This window comes from Stegodyphus dumicola, chromosome 6 (genome assembly GCF_044657685.1).
Source record: "Stegodyphus dumicola isolate Sdum_Otavi_A_Nest chromosome 6, ASM4465768v1".
NCBI lineage: Eukaryota > Metazoa > Arthropoda > Arachnida > Araneae > Eresidae > Stegodyphus > Stegodyphus dumicola.
This window is the reverse complement of record NC_140773.1, coordinates 106,715,038-106,737,124: the sequence shown is the minus strand read 5'-3', so window position 1 is coordinate 106,737,124 and position 22,087 is coordinate 106,715,038. Positions and strand designations below refer to the sequence as shown.

Here is a 22,087-nt window from a genome sequence, read left to right as displayed (position 1 = left end):
TAATTTACGGCGTTTTCCTACTCGTATACAAGTGACGAATTCGGAAGGATTCATCTTGCCATCTTGATCATTGAGCGAATGAATCCGTTTGCATTTTTCTCAAAAAAAAAAAAAAAAAAAAAAAATTCCTCTTCACAGCCAGTTGAAGAGAACCCACACGGGAGCTGACGGTAGAATGAATTTGATGGTAAACTGTAGATATTTTTCTTCCAAGGTGATTTTAGCTGTACTGTTATTAAGATTTTTTAGGGTTCTTCAGCTAAAATTCAATCGGGATTTCTAAGGCCATCCTTATTTCCTCGGTGTTCAATATAGAACCTAGAAACCGGCGATTAACTTCTCTGATGCTACATTTAATGTACACTTGCATATTTAAAAAGGAAATCATGTCAGTCTACAATTAAAATTAGTAGAATTAAAGAAATAAGAGTTGAGATTATGCATATTTAAAACAGTTATTTCATTCCTAATATTTGGAAATAATTTATTTATTTAAAATTGTTTGATCAGAATGAAGTTTCTTATAACTATTCACATTATAGTCTCCTTTTCTTTGGTAACATAAACTAATGAGAGCTAGAAGACTTGGCGAGGAATTATCATCGAGTCTTAAGGACGGAAACTCTAGAGAATAGTGTAAAGAACCCTTTCATGAATTCAATATAATTTTCCCATTCGGGCTTACACAAAGGCTTCTGGCTTAACTCAAACAGGTAGCAATGAACTTAAAATTAAATTCAGTAAGTTTAGCCTAACGTCTCCCAGGATAATTTAACGCGCAGGAGGGGTCTGACTCGTAAAGGTCGGTGTAAACAAGCTTAATGGCTAGAAGCACTCAACACCACAGAAATTTAATCGCTGGTAATCCAAAATAGCAACATGGCCTTCAAGCAGGCATAACACGCTCTAAAATCACCTTCCAAAGCCTTCCCTTAAATACTATACTTCTTTCTACCTTATTTGAATACACGCGCGCTTAATAACATTCTGGCAAAAAAAGCGTAGGTTGGAAACGAGAACCAAAGGAAAGTTGCTTTAAAATACAAATAAACTGTTAGATAAACTAAATGAATTCCTACAATGTAATGTAAAGAATAACTGTCGTGATTAAGCATTAGGAAATCAGCATACTGTTAAAAAAGAAATTAGAAATCAAAAGGTTATAATATTTTGATATGCTTATTTATAAGCTACCGAATTTGTATATTACTCTTAATTTCACAATTCTTGTCGTTTATAACAGAAATGGGTTAGTTTGTAACACTATCTAAAACGCGTTTCATTGAAATGTAGAACCGTCGAAAAACGAACATCTTCTTTCCTAGAAATAAAAATAGCGAATATCTAATATTTAAAGAAGAAATGTAGGGAAGAATAGGAATAAGAAATATTTGATAATTCGTATAATTAAATTCAAGAATTATTAGTCATCTTTTTAGTAATATATTTAGTAAAGGTAGATTTGGGTATTATTGGAAAACATTTGATAAATCACGAGAAATTATCTAAAAGGTGAAATACAGCAATATAAAACTTGTTTCCAAATGTTAAACACAATTAGTTTATAAATAAATGCGTTAGTTTTATTTATATAGGTTGAGAAAATGATTGTTACCTGCTATATATAAACATTCCAAAATTGAAAATATTTCAGTCTTATTATTCATTTTCATTTTTTTTTTCGTACATCATCTAAGATTTCAAGTTTAAACTAGAAATTTTCATTAAAAGAGGAGAAATCTTAGGGAAATTTTAAGATTATCCTTCCCAGTGCCTCAAAAAAAAGGTGATCCAATGAAATTTGGATGCTGTAATACTGTAGATTTAAATTTTTAAATTAAGTTTATTTTAAATTTTAAATGTACGTGCATATAGTGAAAGATATTTTCAAAGCATTTTCCAAAAAATTACATCTAGCCTTTTATTAATAAGTGATCAAGTTCAAACAGATCTTTCTGCCCATGAGCTATCAATCGCCTTTAATAGAGAGAAATTGATAGTTTTATTATTAAATATTGTTTTATATTGATTGTTTAAAATATTGTTATTATTGATCAGATTTAATATTAAATATTGAATCGAATTCCCATTTATATGCCACTTTTAATCAAAACTGCTTCTTCAGCGATTTCGATAACAACCTAAACAATTATTTCTGATGGATGAATCGTGTCGTGCAAGGACTGGAACGGCACGTGACCTGAATAATCTGGTTCATTGGGTGGGCATCGAGGACGAACAGAGCCTTAACTGCCAGGAAAGGGTTCTGTTGGTCACTTCTTGCTATGGGTGCGATGCATTGCGAGGGATTAATCACCCGATTAATGGTCACACTTCAATTAAAGACTGCTGTTTATCCACCTCTTCTCTGCGGGTGACCATTTGTATTCAAAGCGCGACAACTGCAGGTCTGGGTTGGGGCGTGATAGGTTAGGAGGTGCCACTCTTGCTCGGACAGTTTACTGTCTGTGTCACAAAATGGGTTGGACAGAAAGGATTCCCACGGTTTGGAAATTACGTTCAGGTGTAAAACTCCGTTGGATATTTAATTTGTTGTAAGAGTAATAATTTCACGCTTGCAACACAGATCGAAAATTCAAAATCTTGTGAGAGTGCACAAATGTTACAGAATTAGAAGTTCAAAGAAATCTCTTTCTCAATTTTATGATATCATGACCATTAGAAGTTTATAAGTTAAACATAATATGGACACATAACACTCATCAAAAGAAAAGACCGTGAAAAAAATAGTATTGTTTTAAATATTTATGCTAAAAGTATTTGAAAGCATTTAGAGTTCCTTGTTTTAATATCATTTTTTTTTTTAATCTAATACATGTTAGAAGTTGAATTGTTTCTTTTGGCCTACTGAGGTACAATTAGTTATGTTATACAGGATGATTCAAAACCTTTGCATAACGAACATAAATATATCATGAACAGTTTATCATAGATCTGTGATTTCAATTTAAAGAATGAATCAAGTATAAAGTTTTCAGACGAGATAAATTTCATTAGGTGATGCACAGCAGAATCTTAATCAGTTCTAAAGTCCATATAAGAACTGAATTATGATAAATAAAACTTTCGAGTTTAAATTTCCTAAATAGCAAATTAGAAACTCAAGTTTATGTATTTATGTTTATCTGACAAAAAAGATATCTTTTAGAAATTTATATTCAAAAATTTAAATGTATATCTGTCTTTCACAATATTTAAAAATAGTCACCAAAATTTCTAACTCAGGAATTTTAACTTGATGATAATTAATCACCTTATAAGGTATTTCTCCCACCTCCTTTGCGTGCCTTCGTGGTGTAGTGGTTCTGCACGCTGGGTCGGTATTCCAGAGGTCCGCGGTTCGATTCCGGGCGAAGACGTTGCTAATTTTTTATCTCTCTGGATTTTCCAATTAACTTAATGTCTCTATAACCTGATTGATTGATTCGTTTTATTTATTGATCTAACTTGAAAATGACTTCGAGAGAACAATTGTCTCGCTGGCACCTACAGCAGCTGCATAAAGATTTAAGTTTCCAGTGCCTCTTTTAATTAAAAGGTTCGACTTAATCAAACTTTTGTAGTTTGAAAGCCTATATTAGTTCAGTCGTTCCTTTAAGTGAAATCGTAAATTTACGATCAAAAGGAATTTTTTCTTTTAGTCAATTCGAATCGCTACTCTTAGTCAATCGAATGTGATAGGAAAAAAACAAATAAGACCAAGAAAGAAGGGAATGAACTTAAAATAGAAAACTAATTTGAATTACGACTATCAGAGTTATTCATGTACTATCCTTTATCAAGTTGTTTAAGACTTCCATTATATGATACGTTAGGATCTAGAAGGTTTGTTTTATTAGAATCCACTATCAGTTTTATTGAGAAGTTTGTCATACTCTTTTCAGAGCAAAGCATAATTTGAATACTTTCCAGAAATAAAATATATATCATTACATTTGATGGGAACAAACGACATTCCCAACTGAAGTCCACCATTTATGAGAAAATATTATCAAACAATTATTTATTAGTAATTACCTTAACTACGCACCAAGTCTCGCTGCGTTCATTATCGAGAAATCACGAAACTTCACATTGGTTTAAATCTCTGTACTCCTGTTTCTCACTAGAGGCACTTTTATAGAAACGATGCTATCTGTATTTGGAACAGAGGATATCTGGCCTCACCAAAAGCACAATGGGCCAAAATGATATTTTCCTATAATCTTTCACAGAATACAAGTTGATCAGTTTTCAACAGATTTTGAAGTAGCTGAATTTTTAACTGGGCCTCACAATTTAAACAGCTATTTAAAGCGATGGAACTTGCTTGAAATGCTTTGTGCAGCTGCGGCAGCGGCGATGAAGATGTAAAGCATACTATCTTTGAACGCGTTCATCGCGTCCAGCAGAAAGCAACTTTGAAGCGCCTGTCTGTATCTTTGTCACCAATTTTTTCTGAACTTTTCGGACTAAAGGGAGAATTTCTGCTTTTCAGAATTTTATTCTCTTTTTAGATTATTGACTTCTGTTTATTTTACTAAGTTATTTTTTCTATTCTGCAGTGCTATTTTATTACATATATTATTACATTTATTTATTGATTTTGTTAGTGTTGTAACTTACTTTGTGCTGTAACTTTGTGGACACGAAAAGTAGAAATTAGAGTTAAAAAAAAGAAAAAAGAAAGAAAGAAAATTTAATTAGTATAGTTTGTAAAAAAACTATGAAATACTATAATTAATGCTCTTAATTGTTTTTGCTTATTCGTCCAAGAGGGAAATAATAACATTAATCTTCAGTATTCTAACAGCGATTCTTTCAGAAATTATATTTCTAGTCTTTTAGCCGTTAGAATTAAGCGTGATGAGCTCGCATTAAAAAAATCATGTCTTTAGTGTGACACACGGAAGTCAGCTTCAAGTCAGGAATGCATCGTAAATAAAAGAATATTTTATTTCCTTTTTTATGATGATGCAGTTATATACCAAGATTTATGCTTAGTAGAATTTAATGAGCTATAAAGGACACTGCGGGTATGCAGGAACATTTTTTTTATTGTCAAATTGCGCCAAAAAGCTGCTTAAAAGTTCACAAAGCAGCCACTAATAGTAATAAAAAAAACATTTTTTCAACGGTAAAGGGTTTTATGGTGGTTGGCATATTTTATTATAAAGCCTCCGATGAGATTTTCTTATTTTCAAGAGACAGTAGTAATAAGGAAACGTGCTTTGATTTAGTCACGTGTTAAAGTAAATTAACTGATTATATGCGCAGGTCTTAATGAAAGTAAAACACACGGATCTTAATGAGACTCATAAAAAGATAAGTACAATACATAATGTGCGTAAGATAATCAAGAAACTTTTCGCAACAAGAACAAAAATAATTCGCAGAAATTAAATAAAATTGTCTACAATAAATATACACTTTAGCAAAATTAATGCAGACTTGTAAATAATGATTGTGAAATGACATAGAACCACTAAGATTTTACCCTGTCATTTTGTTGCTGTTACCCATAAAGTTTCTTGGCATAATCATTCTTGTATTATGCAGGTTTTAGTTGAAATCGAAAATGGATGTATGATGCACTTCTGTCTTATAATGGCGTATATTTCAAACATAAATTAAGAGTTTGAATAAGAAATAATAATGTTTTATGCGTTTTGAAATGTAAAAGGAAACGTTTTGCATTTGCAAAATGAAAAATCGTTACGGCTATGGATCCAGCTGCATATATGCTGCATAGCTGCTGACTAGAATATATAATGAAAGCAGAAGATGCCTTCTGTCTCCAAAACTGTGGATGCTATGCAATATTTTCAAAAATATGTATAACTTAATTCATGTAGGTAAACAATATACTAAACAACTGCTACTATTTCAGCCACAGAAATGAAACAGGAGTACAGGCATGCCCTAGTGAAAGGTCTTCCATTCCCGTTGCTCACCATTGCAGAATATTTCACTCAGGAACTGGAAGGTTTCTGTTGGGGAAGACGTTACAGGCTAGCGGGTTATTATTCTCACATACTTCTATGGTAAGTACAAAATTAATTCTTGTTAGTCTTGATATATTTTTTTTCAAACTGCATAATATTTATTATTGAACATCCAAATTTGTGTATATAAGAACTATAGACCAGGGGCTCTCAACCAGACGGAATTTCATAGTTTCTAGCGAGGAGAAATGCGATTAGCCTTTTATTTAACTGTTAAGCATTTAGTTTTAGTTTGTGATTATAGAAAACTACTTTTATAACAGGTTTTTAACGTGTACTTTAGTGATAGAATCCTCTCTTGTAACTGTTGGAACTTTATAGACCAGGTGTGGCCACCACGATCCCCCTACCTAATTCCGATGGATTTCTGGTTTTGGGATTATTTGAATTCTAAGATGTATATCCAACCCACGAGATTTGTCATAATTGAAAGATCCTATAAAACGGGAAGCTATACAGATTCCTCCTGCGATGTTGCGTTTGTAATTGTTGTGAAAGAATCTCCTACATGCAGTGCGTTATCGTCTGCGAAGGTGGGCACATTGAAAGCTTGTAATTCCAATAAAAGATTTTTACTATTTGATAAATGATATTTTGATTCCAATAAAAGATTTTTACTATTGATAGCACTAGCACTAGAAGAGGACCAATGATAGCACTAGCACAAGAGAAGATTTTTACTTCTCTTGTGCTAGTGCTATCATTGGTCCTCTTCTAGTGCTAGTGCTATCATTGGTCTTCATTGCAAAAGTTTACGCCGGCACTTTTCGTCATACGTGTAGCGTTCCAACGCCATTTATGGTTTTTCAATGCACTGATGAATTTTCCCAGGAAAAAAGTGGGTGTTGCTTTTCGAAAATTTCGAAATATTTTCATTGTAACAGAAACCATGAAAGCTCTATAGTTTTAAATCATCACATCGAACGCATACCTTAAAGTAAGAATACGTGAAGTTTCATTTCGATTAGTTCAGCGGATAGGTTGCTAGGGGCTCGGATATCGGGAAAGTTTTCCTTGCGATAACCATCAATATTCACATACTAAAAACAAGCAAGACTGCTATAAACTGCGCCTAAAGCTGAGCAATATATACTTTCGTTTCCCTTTGGCCACTAACTGATTTAAACCAGTTGATATTTAACTTGTTAGGATTTCGATTTCATTATGTAATTAAGGCAAAATCTCTTCCTAATCTCTGAGAAGATATCATATATGATAATGCGCACATTGACATTGTTAAGATCGTGAGAACCTAAACGTTTTTACCTTTACCTCATCCCTCCACCTACTTTAACCCTATCCCTGCACGCCAAATTTCACATTGCACGACTTGTTCACCATCATTGCTTTTGAAAAGTCCGTGATAGGAGATCAGTTCCAGTCGAACTATATCGTGATTTTTAACTTCGGAGAAAAAAAAAAAAAAAAAAAAAAAAACCAGTCTTTGATCTTATAAATGTGTCTTGAATGAATTCGAATTTTTCGACGTTATCTTCTTGAAAGTATTTTAGAAATTAGATAAGCTTACGAGCACTTTTTATAAACAATTAATGATTAACAATGTCCGTTAGACAGAATTCCTGTCTTATGATGAATACGTGGAGAATCGGATTTTAAGGCAGCATGGACTAACTGTCATTTTTGTTAAAAAAAATTCTGAAAGGTTTCAGGTTTTAAATTACGTCCAAAGGGGCATTTTTTAACGTTTTGTGTATTACTTTTATTTATTAAATATAATGTTCTACGTACTCAAACTATAAAATTCAGTTCAACAGCAATATCGCAAATTAATTTTAAAATGGGCCTATCTTTAGAATTTCTGATACAGAGTCTCGCGCGATGGAGATAAAAATATTTTTTTCCGTACAGTGTCGCCATTGCTCGCTTTGAAATCGTTTAGTTTTTTAATCAAAAATTCGTCAAAGTGTTACAAAATCTGAAACTGATAATAAAACAAATTTCAAATTTAAATTAGGGATTCCACATGCCCATATTCTATGGAAGATTGCGTTATTCAAATTTTGTTGGCTCTAGGTACCGTTGTTTTATCACAATGCGAGAAACATACATACATTTATGCAGATCCTTCATTATTTAATTTCTTTAAATATGAGGCAGGGCGATAATATATGGTGGCAACGATTTGAAGAGTGATACAGCCTTTTAAAGTTTTCGACAAAAAATGCCAAAACGAAATTAATAATCCTTCAGAGCAAATTGCCCCTTTGAACTAAAAACTAGACCTTTTTCTTTGCGCCTTTGTAATAACCATTTCGCTCCGGGTGTTCGCTTGTTTCGAAAATGTCTGTGAACCTATGCTATAATATGGGTTACTAGTATACTTATATTGTTGCCTTGTTCGGTATACAGATAGGCGGTTTCGGCTGCTATATAATTAAACCTAGATTCGAATCTCAAAGAAAGCATGGATATTTGTAATTGTCTATAATCTACCTTCTTGCGGGTGTAATATCGGTTCATGTCTTGTAGTACACCCCGAGAAAAGCTCCCACTGATGAGTCGATTGAATGGCTGATGGGATCAGCTATTCCTAGCTAGTACTTAATGTGCAAGTACCTGGCCCTGAAAAATATCTAGTTTAGACACCTCTTCTCTTTGATTTTTTTTTCAAAAATTAACATAATATTCTGAAAATCATAACTGCCCTTTACCTTGATAAAATGAAATTAGCTTAACCTTTATCTTGCATTATCTTTTCATCGTAAAGAATAAAATAAAAAATGTTACATTCCCGCAGAGAATATATTGTATTACACGGCATTATGCTTTAGGCGCCATCGCCAGAGAACAATTATGGAAAACTGAACCTACTTCCCGAAATTTTGAAGGTCAAACTTTCTTTCACACATTTCGTTGTTTAAATCGTATTATACTCTTCTCACGATACGATAGGCACGCATCAAAGCACTCGGCGAAACGGGAGGGATTGAATTCAAACGCTGGAAAAGAAAGAAATGCCTTCTGGCGGAAGATGTTCATTTTTTGGAGAAAGTAAAATAAGTGGAGCATGAGAAAATGCAGAAGGAAGTATAATACGTTAGAGCCAAAAAAAAAAAAAAGTTAAAACTTTTTTCATTGACATTTTGATTTAGTCGTTTATTTTCACGCGTGTTCATCAAACAAGTCTTTTTGTCATGTTTTTGCAGTGCACGAATCTATTTTACTTTATTCATAGATCATGCGCTTTTCTGCTCAAGTCAAGCTTTTAGCAAGCAAGATAAAGCTATGTATAAATAGGTGAAAAGGGGTAAAAATCTGCTTAGAAAATTGTTTTGAAACTGAGGTTGTTAATATTCTCAGTTTCAAAACTGTTGATTAAACTTTTTTTTTTTTTCCAATATTTGAAAGCACTGTAATAAGCTGCTTTTAGATTTTTCAAAACTAATATTCTTTTCTGAATGTTATACCTACATTTTAGAAATTATAATGCTTATTAAGATTTATACATTTCAAATTTTATAATTTTAGTTTTATATCTAGCGATTCATTGGGGACCGTACAGAAACTTTATTTGCTTAGGTAATAACGTATTTCCTCCCTCCTTACTGCTTGCCTTCGTGGTGTAATTAGCTAGTACGCCTTCGCGCTTAAGTTTTGGTAGTCCTTACCGTTTGCAAATTTAGCGAATACATTAGCTTTGTAATTCGGTAAGCCTAACTTCTTACCGCTTGCAAATTTAGTGAATATATTGGTTTTATAACTGGCTAGCACTCTTTACCGCTTGCCTTCGTGGTATAATTGGCTAGTACGTATGGCTAAGTTAGCGAGGTCTAGTGTTCGAAATCCGGAGAGGGCACAGCACACTTTTCACGTCTACTGCTACAAAAAAAGTTCCGCTTTACAAATAGGAAGTTGTAATTGTTAGCGATGGAATATTTTGAAGAATCTGTAGTCAAACATTTTTATGAGGAACTTTCTGTACTAATATTTCTATACATATTTATCTATCGTAAATATTAATTTATGGGTAATTTTAATTGGTTAGGGATAGCTGTTATCCCCTTCTCTTTACTTTTTAATTAATTTAATTATTTCAGAAACATTATGTTGTCAAATCCTTCATTTAGTTTTCTTTGGGTGCATGGAATAGAATTTACGTTGTCTCATTAATGTATGCATCCTCTCAAAAAGCAATGAAATACGAGCATCTTATTGCTTAAGTCAGCCCAGTCGTCTTAATTTCTATCACTCTAAAGTCTTTCTAAAGCATTTGTCCACTCGTGTACAAATTGATAAGAGAGTTGCACACTGACGGTTCATGTCGAATTCAAATCCTTGAGAATGGTTGGGTTTTCGAAGTTATTTTTATCAGTTTTGGCGTACCTTAGTTTGGCGTAGATTTATAAAAATCTAAGTCAAATTAAGGTTGCCTTTTTGCCTAATTTTAATTTACATGAGTTTGTATACAGTAATTTCATAAGTTTGTATACAGTCAAATTAAGGTTGCCTTTTTGCCTAATTTTAATTTACATGAAATTTCTTTACGTTAATTTAAATTTTGTAGTGATGAATGAAATTTTGAGTGACATTAAGCTTGCAAAAAATTGCATTTTTGTTTTATTTGATTCACCGCGATTTCGCATCATTCTAAGACGCTATTTCACGTCATGCACTTTAATTGCATTGACACACCTACCCGCACTTCAGTTAGGGCGAGTAAATATGAAAATTAGAGTCGATATGAATAAGAAAGGAAATAAGCTTAAGTACTTCAATTGATAAATCACTATAGGATGATAGACAAATCCTGCATCGTGTATTTCATAATCGCTGCAGGAATTTATTGAGATGTATATACGATAAATATTTATGCTTTGACAAGTTAGCTTGTTTCATATATGTTCTAGCTAGTATGAACCTAAAAAACAATTATAGTCATTTCGAAAGAAAACATTTCTTTTAAGCAAAATTATTCTTTTGATTATTTGATTACTTTTGCATAATAATGCTTTTTTCTAGAGATAAAATGCCACTTATCGTTTAATGCACATCCAAACTTTCCTTTATTCCCTACTACCCACGGATGATTTTAGAAATTTTGCTCTCCCCCCCCCTTCCGTGCAATAGCATATTTCGTGGCTTCCTTTCCATTTAAGTTGTTGTTGTTGTTGATAATCCTACTTTTCTGACCTATATCTGTTTAAGTACTAATCAGCTGTGCAGTGTACATCAATTTTAACTTTCTCAAAATAACACGCCCAGGGAAAATGCAGTTTTTGCTTCATCGATTAAAATAATTCGGTGTTACTCGTGTAGATATTTATTTATATTGCTACATCTTCCTTAGATAAGTCTATTAAGAAGGATAAAAGCTTATGCTCTCTGTAGAATTTTCATAAGTTTGTATACAGTACAATTTTACAAATCATAATATAAATAATAATATGTAACATACATTAGTAATGAAAAGAGAAGTAAAGTAATTAAAAGTATGATCTGAATTTTTTAATATAATATCTAAATTTTAAACAAAATTCGCCCTATCATTCAGGTTAAAATAGCATGCCGAATAACGATTATTGGAGAAGTTCAAAAAACAAGAATCAGCGTAATGTATTCTTGTTGTTTATTTTCTCCAAAAATTCGCTCCTGTAAGATGTTCCATAATATTGCAATATTACTTTTGTTGGTGCAAAAATATTTTTATCACTATATTTTCGCACTTTTATGAATACACACTATTGAAAACAAGCATGTAAACACCGGATTACAAACTACATTCGATTTTCAGATTATTTGATTCTTGTCTACGCTAATCCACCGTTAATGTGGTTTAAGATGATTAAGTCGAATATCAATGAGATCTAAAGTATTATGGTACTTTTGACACATAGAGATGACCATGAGAAGCTCGTTTTAAGTAGACTCATAAACATCTACACAAAAGAAGAAGCACGAAAAAGGCTATGAACGCAAAAGGTTTATATCTAAAATTCAACCAATACTCTCGACGGTTCTGCGGCTATGTAGTAATAATGTAGCTGAAAAAAGCATTAAGAGGATTAGACTGAATCAAATGTCCTTCTTTAAATAATCCGATTTTCTGCCATAGCATAAATTTCAGAGGAACTATTATTTTAATTCGAGACCTAGATGAATTACAACTTGCATTATGCCTTTAAGTCCATAAATTGTGTTCTAAGTTATGTTATGAGTATAATTAATTTCCATCAAAATCTCTAACAACTTTAAGGGTTGTTAGATTCTTAATGATGTTGTATGACGCTATGTAAAATGATTTGGATGAACTTCTATTCAACATTATTTCGTTAAACTTTTTCTCGTACTGGAGTCACATTTTTGTGTTTTATTTTTTATAACGAGTCCTAAATGTTTTTAAATGTTAAGTGCAGGGACCAGAGGAATGTATAAAAATTTTAATTTCATAATTTTCATAAAATTGATTTCTTTAAATTTAGAAATGTCCAAACATAAATATTTGCGTCATTTAAAACATTTTCGAAATTGAAAGTACATGTATACGTATTCGCCTTGAAAATCGGCTTTCATCCACGAAATCTACAATAATTAAGACATTTTCTTGCGATTTTTAATATTTTTATTGTTTGTACTTTTAGTTTATTGACTTTTTAAACTTCTATTTCTATAACATGTTTAATAGTTTCATATAAGTCTTCTTAAGTATTAAATTTAAATACTTTCAGTTACAATAGTTTTACATTTTATTTCCTAGAAGATAATCATAAAAAAGGAATTGTTAATTGTTTATGTTTATGTAAATTGTTGTTGTGTATATAAATATGTAAGATAAAAAATATGTAAATCAGCTTTATAATTCAATTTATTAATAGGCTTTTAATTCCTCCTTTTTAATTTAGGTATTTCCTCTCTATTCTAAAAGTAATAGTAATAACTTTTCTGGACTGCGCCATTTCTAGATTAATCTATATCGCATGCCTTGCGTAATGCTGATGGTATACCTCATTTGGAATTTGAACTCAAAATTTTGAGAAGTGAACCCTTTCCTACCTAACCCAAAATCTTCTCACTTTCACAAGAGCTTTCATGCTCACCAAGTTTTTTCATTCTGCTCTCTTTATAACGCGACAGTATAAAAAATGTAAATATTCTGGAAATAGGCATGATTAGAGAGCTAAATGTGAAGTGTGGCCAAATGTCAGTTGAAATAAAATTGAACGTGTAATATTACTCAGCTGTCAAATTTTCTAGTTATTGCGGATTCAATATTTTACCATTCTGCGCAATCAGAATTCTTCCTTTTCGATACGGATCTATCTCCTGTGCTATCTACGTTCTACGCTATCAACATTGCTACGTCATTTTCTCTTTTCATCGCACACACACACACACACTATAATCTTTACTTTCTGTAATTCTGAAAAAAGATTAATTATCTTATCTATTACGCAACTCAGTATCTGGGTATTAATCTGTTATGTGATCCGGAATGTAAATCTGGTATAAAAGGTTCTTTGCTGCTCTTTTGTTTCGACTCTTCTTCCTGGCCGCTCTTTAGTTCGCCACTCTCTTTGCTTTTTCTCGTTGCTAACTACGCCGTTACCTAAAATGTGATACGCTATATAAAACTGTGGGATGCATATTGCGCCCATATGATATGCGCAGAAGAATATGTTTCGATAATTAGTTCATTCTCCAGCAATAAAAATTGTGTTCAATTTGGCCACGTCTGTCTACAAGTCTGTCCTTCGTTATGCATCATTCAAACTACGCAGTGAATCAACTGCCCAAATCTTTTACGGCTATCGCCCAGTCATCAAGATAATTACAGTTATTATTATTATTACATATAATAATTTTAACATTTTTTATGGTTTTAAAATCATTTTCTAAAAAACTTTATATATATGTTATTAAATTGCACAGTTCATCTGTAATTTTTTGAAACTATTGCAAATCCCAAAATAATTTCCATTACATTTATCAAAACAAAATATGACTTAAGAGAACATGTAGTTTAAACCCCTAGTAGTTCCTCTTTATTAGTCATCATGAGTAACATGTATACGAGCCAGTTTCCCTTAGAAAGGTCCTCCAGGAAGGCATCCCCCCCTTAGGCAGTTAGCCCTCGAGGCTTTGCTGTAATCACATAAAACAAACCTAACCCTCTAGTAGTCAAGTATTATTATTATTACATATAATAATTTTAACATTTTTTGTTTTAAAACCATTTTCTATTTTTTGTTTCATGTTATTAATTGCACAGTTCATCCGTAAAGTTTTGAACAAAGGACAACTTAAATCCTGCAATATATTGTCAAAAGCCTTTCATACCAATGAATGAGATTTTATGTAAAAACATGTCTAATAAAATATTAAAACTTAATGTTGCAGAACCCATAACACAATATTCGGATTTATTGTCTTTTATGAATATGAAAGAGATTTGTAAGAACCACTGCTGTTTATTAAATCATTTACTGTTCAAAATAAAGTGCATTTGTAACACGAATTACCTCAAAAAATGAAGTAATATCTGTGACCAGATATGGATACCGATTTAGTTGGTATCAAGAAAAACAGAAATGGGTTCAAAATCTGCGGATAAAAATTCATATATTTCAATAAAAGAGGATAATTCGGTTTATTGTTAAATAGAAATCCCAAATAACTTCCTTTTTCTAAGACTGATAGTGGAAAGTTTAAGTACTTCAATGTACGCAAATATTTTAAATCATTTTCGTATTATTAAACATAAAAAATATTTAACCAATATAAATACTGTTCATTTGTATTGGATCAAGCACACGAATAGAATATTTTGTATTTGGCAATAAGTTAGCAGACTATTAAGTATTGGAATAATTTATTATATAATTTATTATACAAATAACTAAGGAAGATGATTTGATTGTTACTTCCTCTTCTTGCATGTCTGAATATTAAATGAATAAATCGTCCATTAGAATATTCTCGAAAAAATCCTTTTGTAATCGATTTGGTTCTTCCATATTATCATACCTTACAACAGCAGTTGTCTCAAACTGAAACTGAATTCGAGCCGAATGCACGATCTAAAAACAGTATTGATGGGTCAGGATTTTATCTTTTTCTTTTTTTGGAAAAAATTAATTTTTTTCTTAACAAAATAAAAAATATTTTAAATAACTTCAAATTTCGCTTACTAAACATTTATTGAAACACACATAAACAATAATAATAATATCGCAAAGGAAAACTTTCAAGTTTGTATCTATCTGAAATTTATATCTCTCTTTTCTATCTGAAATTCAAGGTTTGATAATCACAAGGCATTTTTGTCTGTTATAACTTCTAAGGTATTTTTCCCGCCTTCTTGGCATGCCTTCATGGTGTGGTGGTCTGCACACTGAGCACATATTCCAGGGGTCTGCGGTTCGATTCCCGGCGCAGGCGTTGCTAATTTTTCACCTTGCCTGCTTCCAAAAGTACCTAATGTCTCTACACTGTCTAATGCCCGAACTAAAAGGTGGTGGATGATAATTCTCCACACCCAGAAATTTGGTTATTGTGTCTCCTAAAAACCCCAGTCGCCCTTTAAAAGGGGGAGTATATAAGGTATTTTTCCGCCTTCTTGGCATGCCTTCGTGGTGTGGTGGTCTGCACGCTGGGCGCGTATTCCAGAGGTGCGCGGTTCGATTCCCGGCGAAGGCGTTGCTAATTTTTCATCTTGCCTGCTTTCAAAAATACCTAATGTCTTTACAAACTTTGCTATTGAAATATTAAAAGTATTTTAATACAATAACAACTTCAAATGCAATATGACGAACATGTTAGAAATATTTTAAGTTGTGAGAGCATTCAAAAAATAAATGACGTTGGAACGATACATGTACGACATTTATTTAAAATAGTTTCAACATGTTTAATTAATAATTAAATAACGTTCATTAATTTAATGAATTAAAAAGAAACAAATTTATGAAAACTTTAAAAGTTTCAGAAAAATATTTCCAAGTGAGACGGAACTTGAGAGTATATAATGACAACCTAATGTCTTTCTTTTATTTTTCTTCGACGCATAAATAAAAATATGTACGTTCGTATGCAAATAATTATAAACTTCTTTATGTCTTACTGCAGTTTGACTCTTGAAAACGTTTCGATTGCAATAAAATTTGTAGCCCTGGAGAGAAATTATTAGAAAATATCTTCCTCACGTATTCTAGAGGTTCATCCGTCAATCGTTTTCTTTTCTTATCAGTTTTTCATTACAAAAAAAGCTATTCACATATCAGTGTATTACTAAATAAAGCGATTACACTTAGTGCAAAAATTCGTAACTGAGTTTATTTAGTTTTTACAAAAGTATAAGTAAAAATTAGCAAAATGTGTATCTTCAAATATTCGAATAAGATTTATAACACAATGAATACTAATTAGCTTCATTTATATATTTTCTGTTGTGTTAACCATGTTCATTTTTAATGGTAATGAAAATATTGTAAACGCAGACTTCAAATAACTAAAATCTTGAAATCCTTAAAATTTTGTATTTGCAAGAAATACAAAATTAAAATATATTCGCGAGCCGCATAAAAACACTTCGGGAGGCACTAGTTTGACACCACTGTTGGTCACACTGTCAAAGAAGAATTACTTATAGCTTTCTTCAATTTCGTACATTTAACGTGTTCATTAGGCAAACCTGTTATAAGAATTTCTTAAGTATTTCCATCTATATTAGTTATCATTTGCCAGAGCTGGTGAAGTTTACTTACTGTTACTGGAGAAAAAATTCTAAATTAGATGTTTAGATGTCTTAGCTGCATCTCTGGGAGAATTAATGCAAACTAAGTATTACAAAATGGATACCAACTTTAGCTAAAGAAAACACTGTGAGCAACCTAATAAATAGATTACTTTAGTGCCTGCTCCGAATAATTAATATTCATATTATATATCGCCAGTAGCTCCTTCCGAAAGCTCTCCAACACCCAGGCCACGATGCTGAGGAGATTATTCTAACTTCATTTAAATTCACGTCTTGTCCAGCCAAACCTTTCTCGACCTTAATAGGTCCAACTGGCAATGCGGAAGTGCAGCACAGAATCGACCCCAAAATGCAAGTTGAAAAGCAGGAGGATAATAATAATAATAATAGTAAGAGAAGAAAAGCTTTTTTTCTGATCGCTTGGTCTTTGAATACTTGAGTTGGATATTATCTGTGTTAGTGGACGACAGAATTCATTGCTGTGCAACAAATCGAACTGATGCAGCATTGTTCAAGGTCGAATTCTGAACTATGTCGGCACGGCTCAAAACCGTCGCTTCTCAAGCTGTAATTAGTCTCGGTATCGGATAGCAATGGACTTTTGTCGTCGTTAGTTTACCCAACCGTTCGATTTAATTTTATGTACGGAAACGTGACTCTTAATAGATGTAGGTAGATTACATGAAAATGAAACCGGTACTGTTTCTGTAGATAACAATTAAAGTTTTAAAATTTTATGCTGTTTAAATGATGTTACTCTTTGTAAGAAATTTATGCAAATATGTTTTTGCCCTTATCAGGTAAATTTACGTTTAGGGAGCTATTGCTGAAGATACATGAATAAGTTTTCATTTTTAATAACTAGAAATCTTAAATTTAAATACTTAAAAGCAAGTTTAATTTAACCAATGAAATTTATTTATTACTTATTAAGTAATTCTTTTAATATATTGAACTATGCCCAAAACATTTCACAGATTTTTTTATTGCCGTTCTATAATTTTAGTTCTGTATGAGTTTTTTAAAATCTAGTGTCTCTACCACAAGTGAATCATTAAAAGGCATTATTTATAAATTATAAACATTCCATTAATTGTACACTGCGCAAAAAAAAGGGGGGGCAGTTTTATATCTCTCGTTTTACTGGGCCGATTGACGAAATTCAAATTGCGTTTTTCATGTCTCAAAAGCGCGACTTAGGATATGTATTAGATTTATATATAGCCTTATTCTAGCATAGGTATATTGACACAAAATCGGACTTTTTCTGAAATAACATGCCAATTTATTTCCATATTTCATTATACGACTCAAATTATTCCTAAATCTTAAATTTTGTAAAATTTGGCGCGAAATTGAAAAATTTATCTTGATGCATTTTTCTTTCAGTTTGAGCGAAGACTGATTTACTTCTGAAAGTAAGTGAACTTCATAATTTATAGTTCATTTCAGTGAACATTCATATAGTTCATTTCAGTGAACTTCATAATTTATAGCAACCTAGTTTCCTTTCCTTTTTTTTTCATTGGAGACGACCGAGGAAAAAAGTCATCATTCCTACTTTCAAATGATTTTAAGAAAGTGCGTAAACCACATTTGGCGTTATTTACAAAACTTTTACAAAACTTGGCAATTTGGCATAATTTGAGTCGTACAATCGAAATAAAGAAGAAATAGGCATCTCATTTCAGAAAAAGTCCGATTTTATGTCAAAATACCTATATTAGAACACTGCTATATATAAATCTAACACATATCCTCGAGATATTTCGAGACATGAAAAACACAAGTTGAATTTCGTTAATCGGCTCAGTAGAACGAGAGATACAGATTATAATGGGAAATAGGAGAACGGGAAATATATTTTTTTTTTTCGCAGTGTACATCATCTGAAAGGTTATGTGGTTCAAAATAGTTCAAAATACTTTATTGAAATTAAGTTATTCTAAATATAGAATATTAGAAATATTTCGGATGACTAAATTTCGATTATTAAAAATATTTTTCATAATCTCGGAGGATATTTTTCAAGACTTTTAAATAACTACATTGCAGTACGTTGCATTTCATTATGGTTATGCCACGCTTCAGTGATAGTATTGTTCTACGCTAATTAGTAAGTGAAAGCAGATAATTCATGGTCTCCGTACATTTAATGGACAACGATGTCTTTGATTGTGGTAATTTTTGTTCTTCGACTTCGTTACTTTTAAAAATCTGTCTATTTCTCTGTCCCATTCCAATGATATATCTGTTGACTGCTAGAGCAGATTCTAATATCCTTTTGTTTAATTTTATTTTAGAAGTTTTAATATGTATCGAAATTTGCACTACCGCCCTACTCTGATGATCACAAGGTCATTCAGCTTGCAAGACGTCAATGACCAACTGTCTTGGCAAGCTCAACTTACTAATTATTTCAAAACAAATTTGGTCTCTCGGATTTAGTTTTAAAATTTACCTAAATTTGATTCACTGGAACATATCGGTGAACTGGGTTGTAAGTGACCGCTAACTTATAAGTCATTTGTAATCCAAACTTTTGATGAAAACCAATATGCTTCATTTTAATTTTATTTAAAATTTTATATAAATTTACTTCTTTACTCCACATTGACAACTTGTATGTTTTAATCTAAGTATCCCTCAACTGCGAGTCATTAGGTCATAGCAGTCTTTATGGGTACCAGTATTCTTCGATTTAATTTAAATAATTATCTAAATTTAATGTACTGCCGAATGCTTGTGACCTAATTGTCGATCGCGGGTGACTGTCAAACTGTAGATAACTGGTGATCAAATGGAGATCATCTTCAGTTTAATATTGTTTCAATAATCTATTTAATGATGCAAGTTTAAAAGTAAACCAATAATACATACAAATACATGTAATTAATAATGCATCCAAATTATAGTTTTCATTAATAGATGTAGAATTGTTTATACTGATGAAGGTAAAGGTAAAGGTAAAGGTATGAGGGACACCAGCGACGTACCATAGGTCAACTGGTAATGCCTTTCCATACTAACTCTTTGAAAAAAAAAGGGGTAGTGAATTGCAAGTTTTATAAGAATTTGCATAGACTGAAGCTTTCCAAAAGGTCTAGAGATCGCCTATTATGGTACATCGTGCAATCTCACAGTACGCCCCGCATCCAGTATTTATTAAAAATAATGATGTAGGGCATAAGTTAGATTACAAAATAGTCGGAATACAATTTGAGATTCACAAGATAAATTGAACATCTGATTTGGTGCAAAAATAGGAGATAAACATAATTAATAAATAGATAAACATAATGAGATAATTATAATTAGTACTGGCAACACAATGTTAAAATGAATTGTAATAATAATGCTAAAGAGGTGGGTGTCCATGGGTTTTTTCAGATATATTGGTTTATTGCAGTTATTATAAAGTTCCCGAACGGAGCCATTTTGTCCATAAACACAGCATGTAAAAGTTCACTAAGTTTAAACAGTATGTGGACTTACACTTGACAGAGATCTAGGCCGTAGGAAGAATCTTTGCATAATTTTCTGAAACTTTGGATACTGATGTTTATCTTTAATTAAAAACCTTTGGAATGCCAGGAGGTCAGTTCTTGGGAATTTTATGTGAATATCCTCAGTTAAGGGGCATGAGAAAGTGTAATGATCAGGTATTTCTAACACCATGTATTCTATGTCTGATTAAGTATCTTGTTTTTACTTCCTTGTACGAAGTAAAATAAGTATTGTATTCGCGAAAAATTTCGGGTATCATATTTCAACGAAAATATCCATTTTAACCACTCTCGAATCCATTTGAACGATTTTTTGTATACGTACGATAGAATAAAGTACTCTATTTTCCAAAACGGACTGCAAAAGGGATTTAAAATGGATTCAGAAGTTATTTTGTTCGTGACGTCTATTCATGCGTGTATGTATCTCATCTAACTGAAAAACGAAGTAGCCTTAGATCGTTGAAATTTGTATATGGGACTGATATAACACGTAGTTGTGCACCTCACGTTTCGGTTGCAATCGGCTAAACTACATACCCACTATGTTACCCGGATCGGTGAGCTCAGTGTTTTTATTCTTATATATTGGTACATTATGCGTTGTTTGCTTTAAAAATGATTGAATTGTGTTTTTCTTATATTCCGTTAAAGTTCTAATGTTCGTTGTAATCTTCCGCTTAAGGATTTTATGCTTTAGTTAAACTGCATGTAATAGTTGTAGAATTATCAACAATTCAGAAGTGGTTGCTAAGCCTGAAGAGGCCGTTATTTGTTTACATTTGAAACTCTTAGTAAAATAGTGAATTAAGTTAGTTTGTCCACCAACTTCAATGTCTTTTTGCCAAGTGGGACCAAAAGTAAACGTTCAATTTTTTTGCACCAAATTATATGACTTCCTGTCCGCTGGCTAAATTGCTTATTTCTCCATAGAAACCATAAGCTAAATAATAATACTTCCTAATTTTAATTGTAAAAGTTTTTATTTTAACTGTTGTTAACTGGATTTGGTGTTTTATGTTTTTCTGCAGAGTTTATGATGAAGATGACTTGAGATTTTATGTATTTTTGCCTTCCGCGATGTGAGAAGTGAATAATTGAATGAGAAATATATCTCTAATGAAATTCGACGAAATAAGTTTAAATGGAATGCAGGAAAAAAAAGTGTGTATTGTAATAGTTTGTACAAGGAGGTCATGTGGTGTTTACATCAGATATTTTAAATTCTTTTTAAGGTCTGAAGTGATTAACAGTAGATGGTTTAATAATTTTGGATTATGATGTCTGCAAAGAAAAAAAAAGCTTTCAATTTAGAAGAAACATGATTAAAATTTATTAAAAATGCTGCTGACGTAATAAACAGTAATATAATCTTACTTTAAAATGGTAATAATGTGATGAGTCAAATAAACAAATTTCATCAGATCAGTATTTTTCATTTGAAAGAAGCTGCCCCTTATAATACTGAGACTTTTTACGGTTAATGTTTACAGTTTTTTGTTTTATTCCGTGATATGACAATTTATTAAATCCTTTTTAAATTTGAAGTATAAGATTGCTTTAGTCGTTAGTTTAATCTTCGAATTATTAAAAAATTAAAACGAAATTGGAAAATTGTTAAGTAATGAACTACATTGTTACGGAGGCATTTTTTTCTAAATTTAACAATTATTTCAAAACGAACTTTCATATGTTTTTATTTTCCTGGCGTTGTATTTGTTCAAGAAGGACTCAGTTCATTTGTTTGTCATCTTAAGCGCAGTTTCATGGAACGTAGAATATTATAATTATAAAGAAATATAACGTAGAATCGAAGTTTCTTGCTTTATCAAGGGATAATTCAATCTGCGAGAACGAGAAAC

At 31.8% G+C, this 22,087-nt stretch overlaps 1 protein-coding gene across 2 annotated transcripts in view; it reads left to right on the top strand.

The window, feature by feature from the left end:
* Nucleotides 1-22,087, top strand: part of LOC118192424 (dual oxidase maturation factor 1-like) — a 293,294-nt gene that overhangs the window by 223,598 nt on the left and 47,609 nt on the right. For both annotated transcript variants that reach the window (XM_085818777.1, XM_085818776.1), the window contains exon 6: nucleotides 5,891-6,044. In XM_085818777.1, coding sequence (XP_085674903.1) covers nucleotides 5,891-6,044 — 154 coding nt within the window. The remainder of the gene's footprint in view (nucleotides 1-5,890; nucleotides 6,045-22,087) is intronic.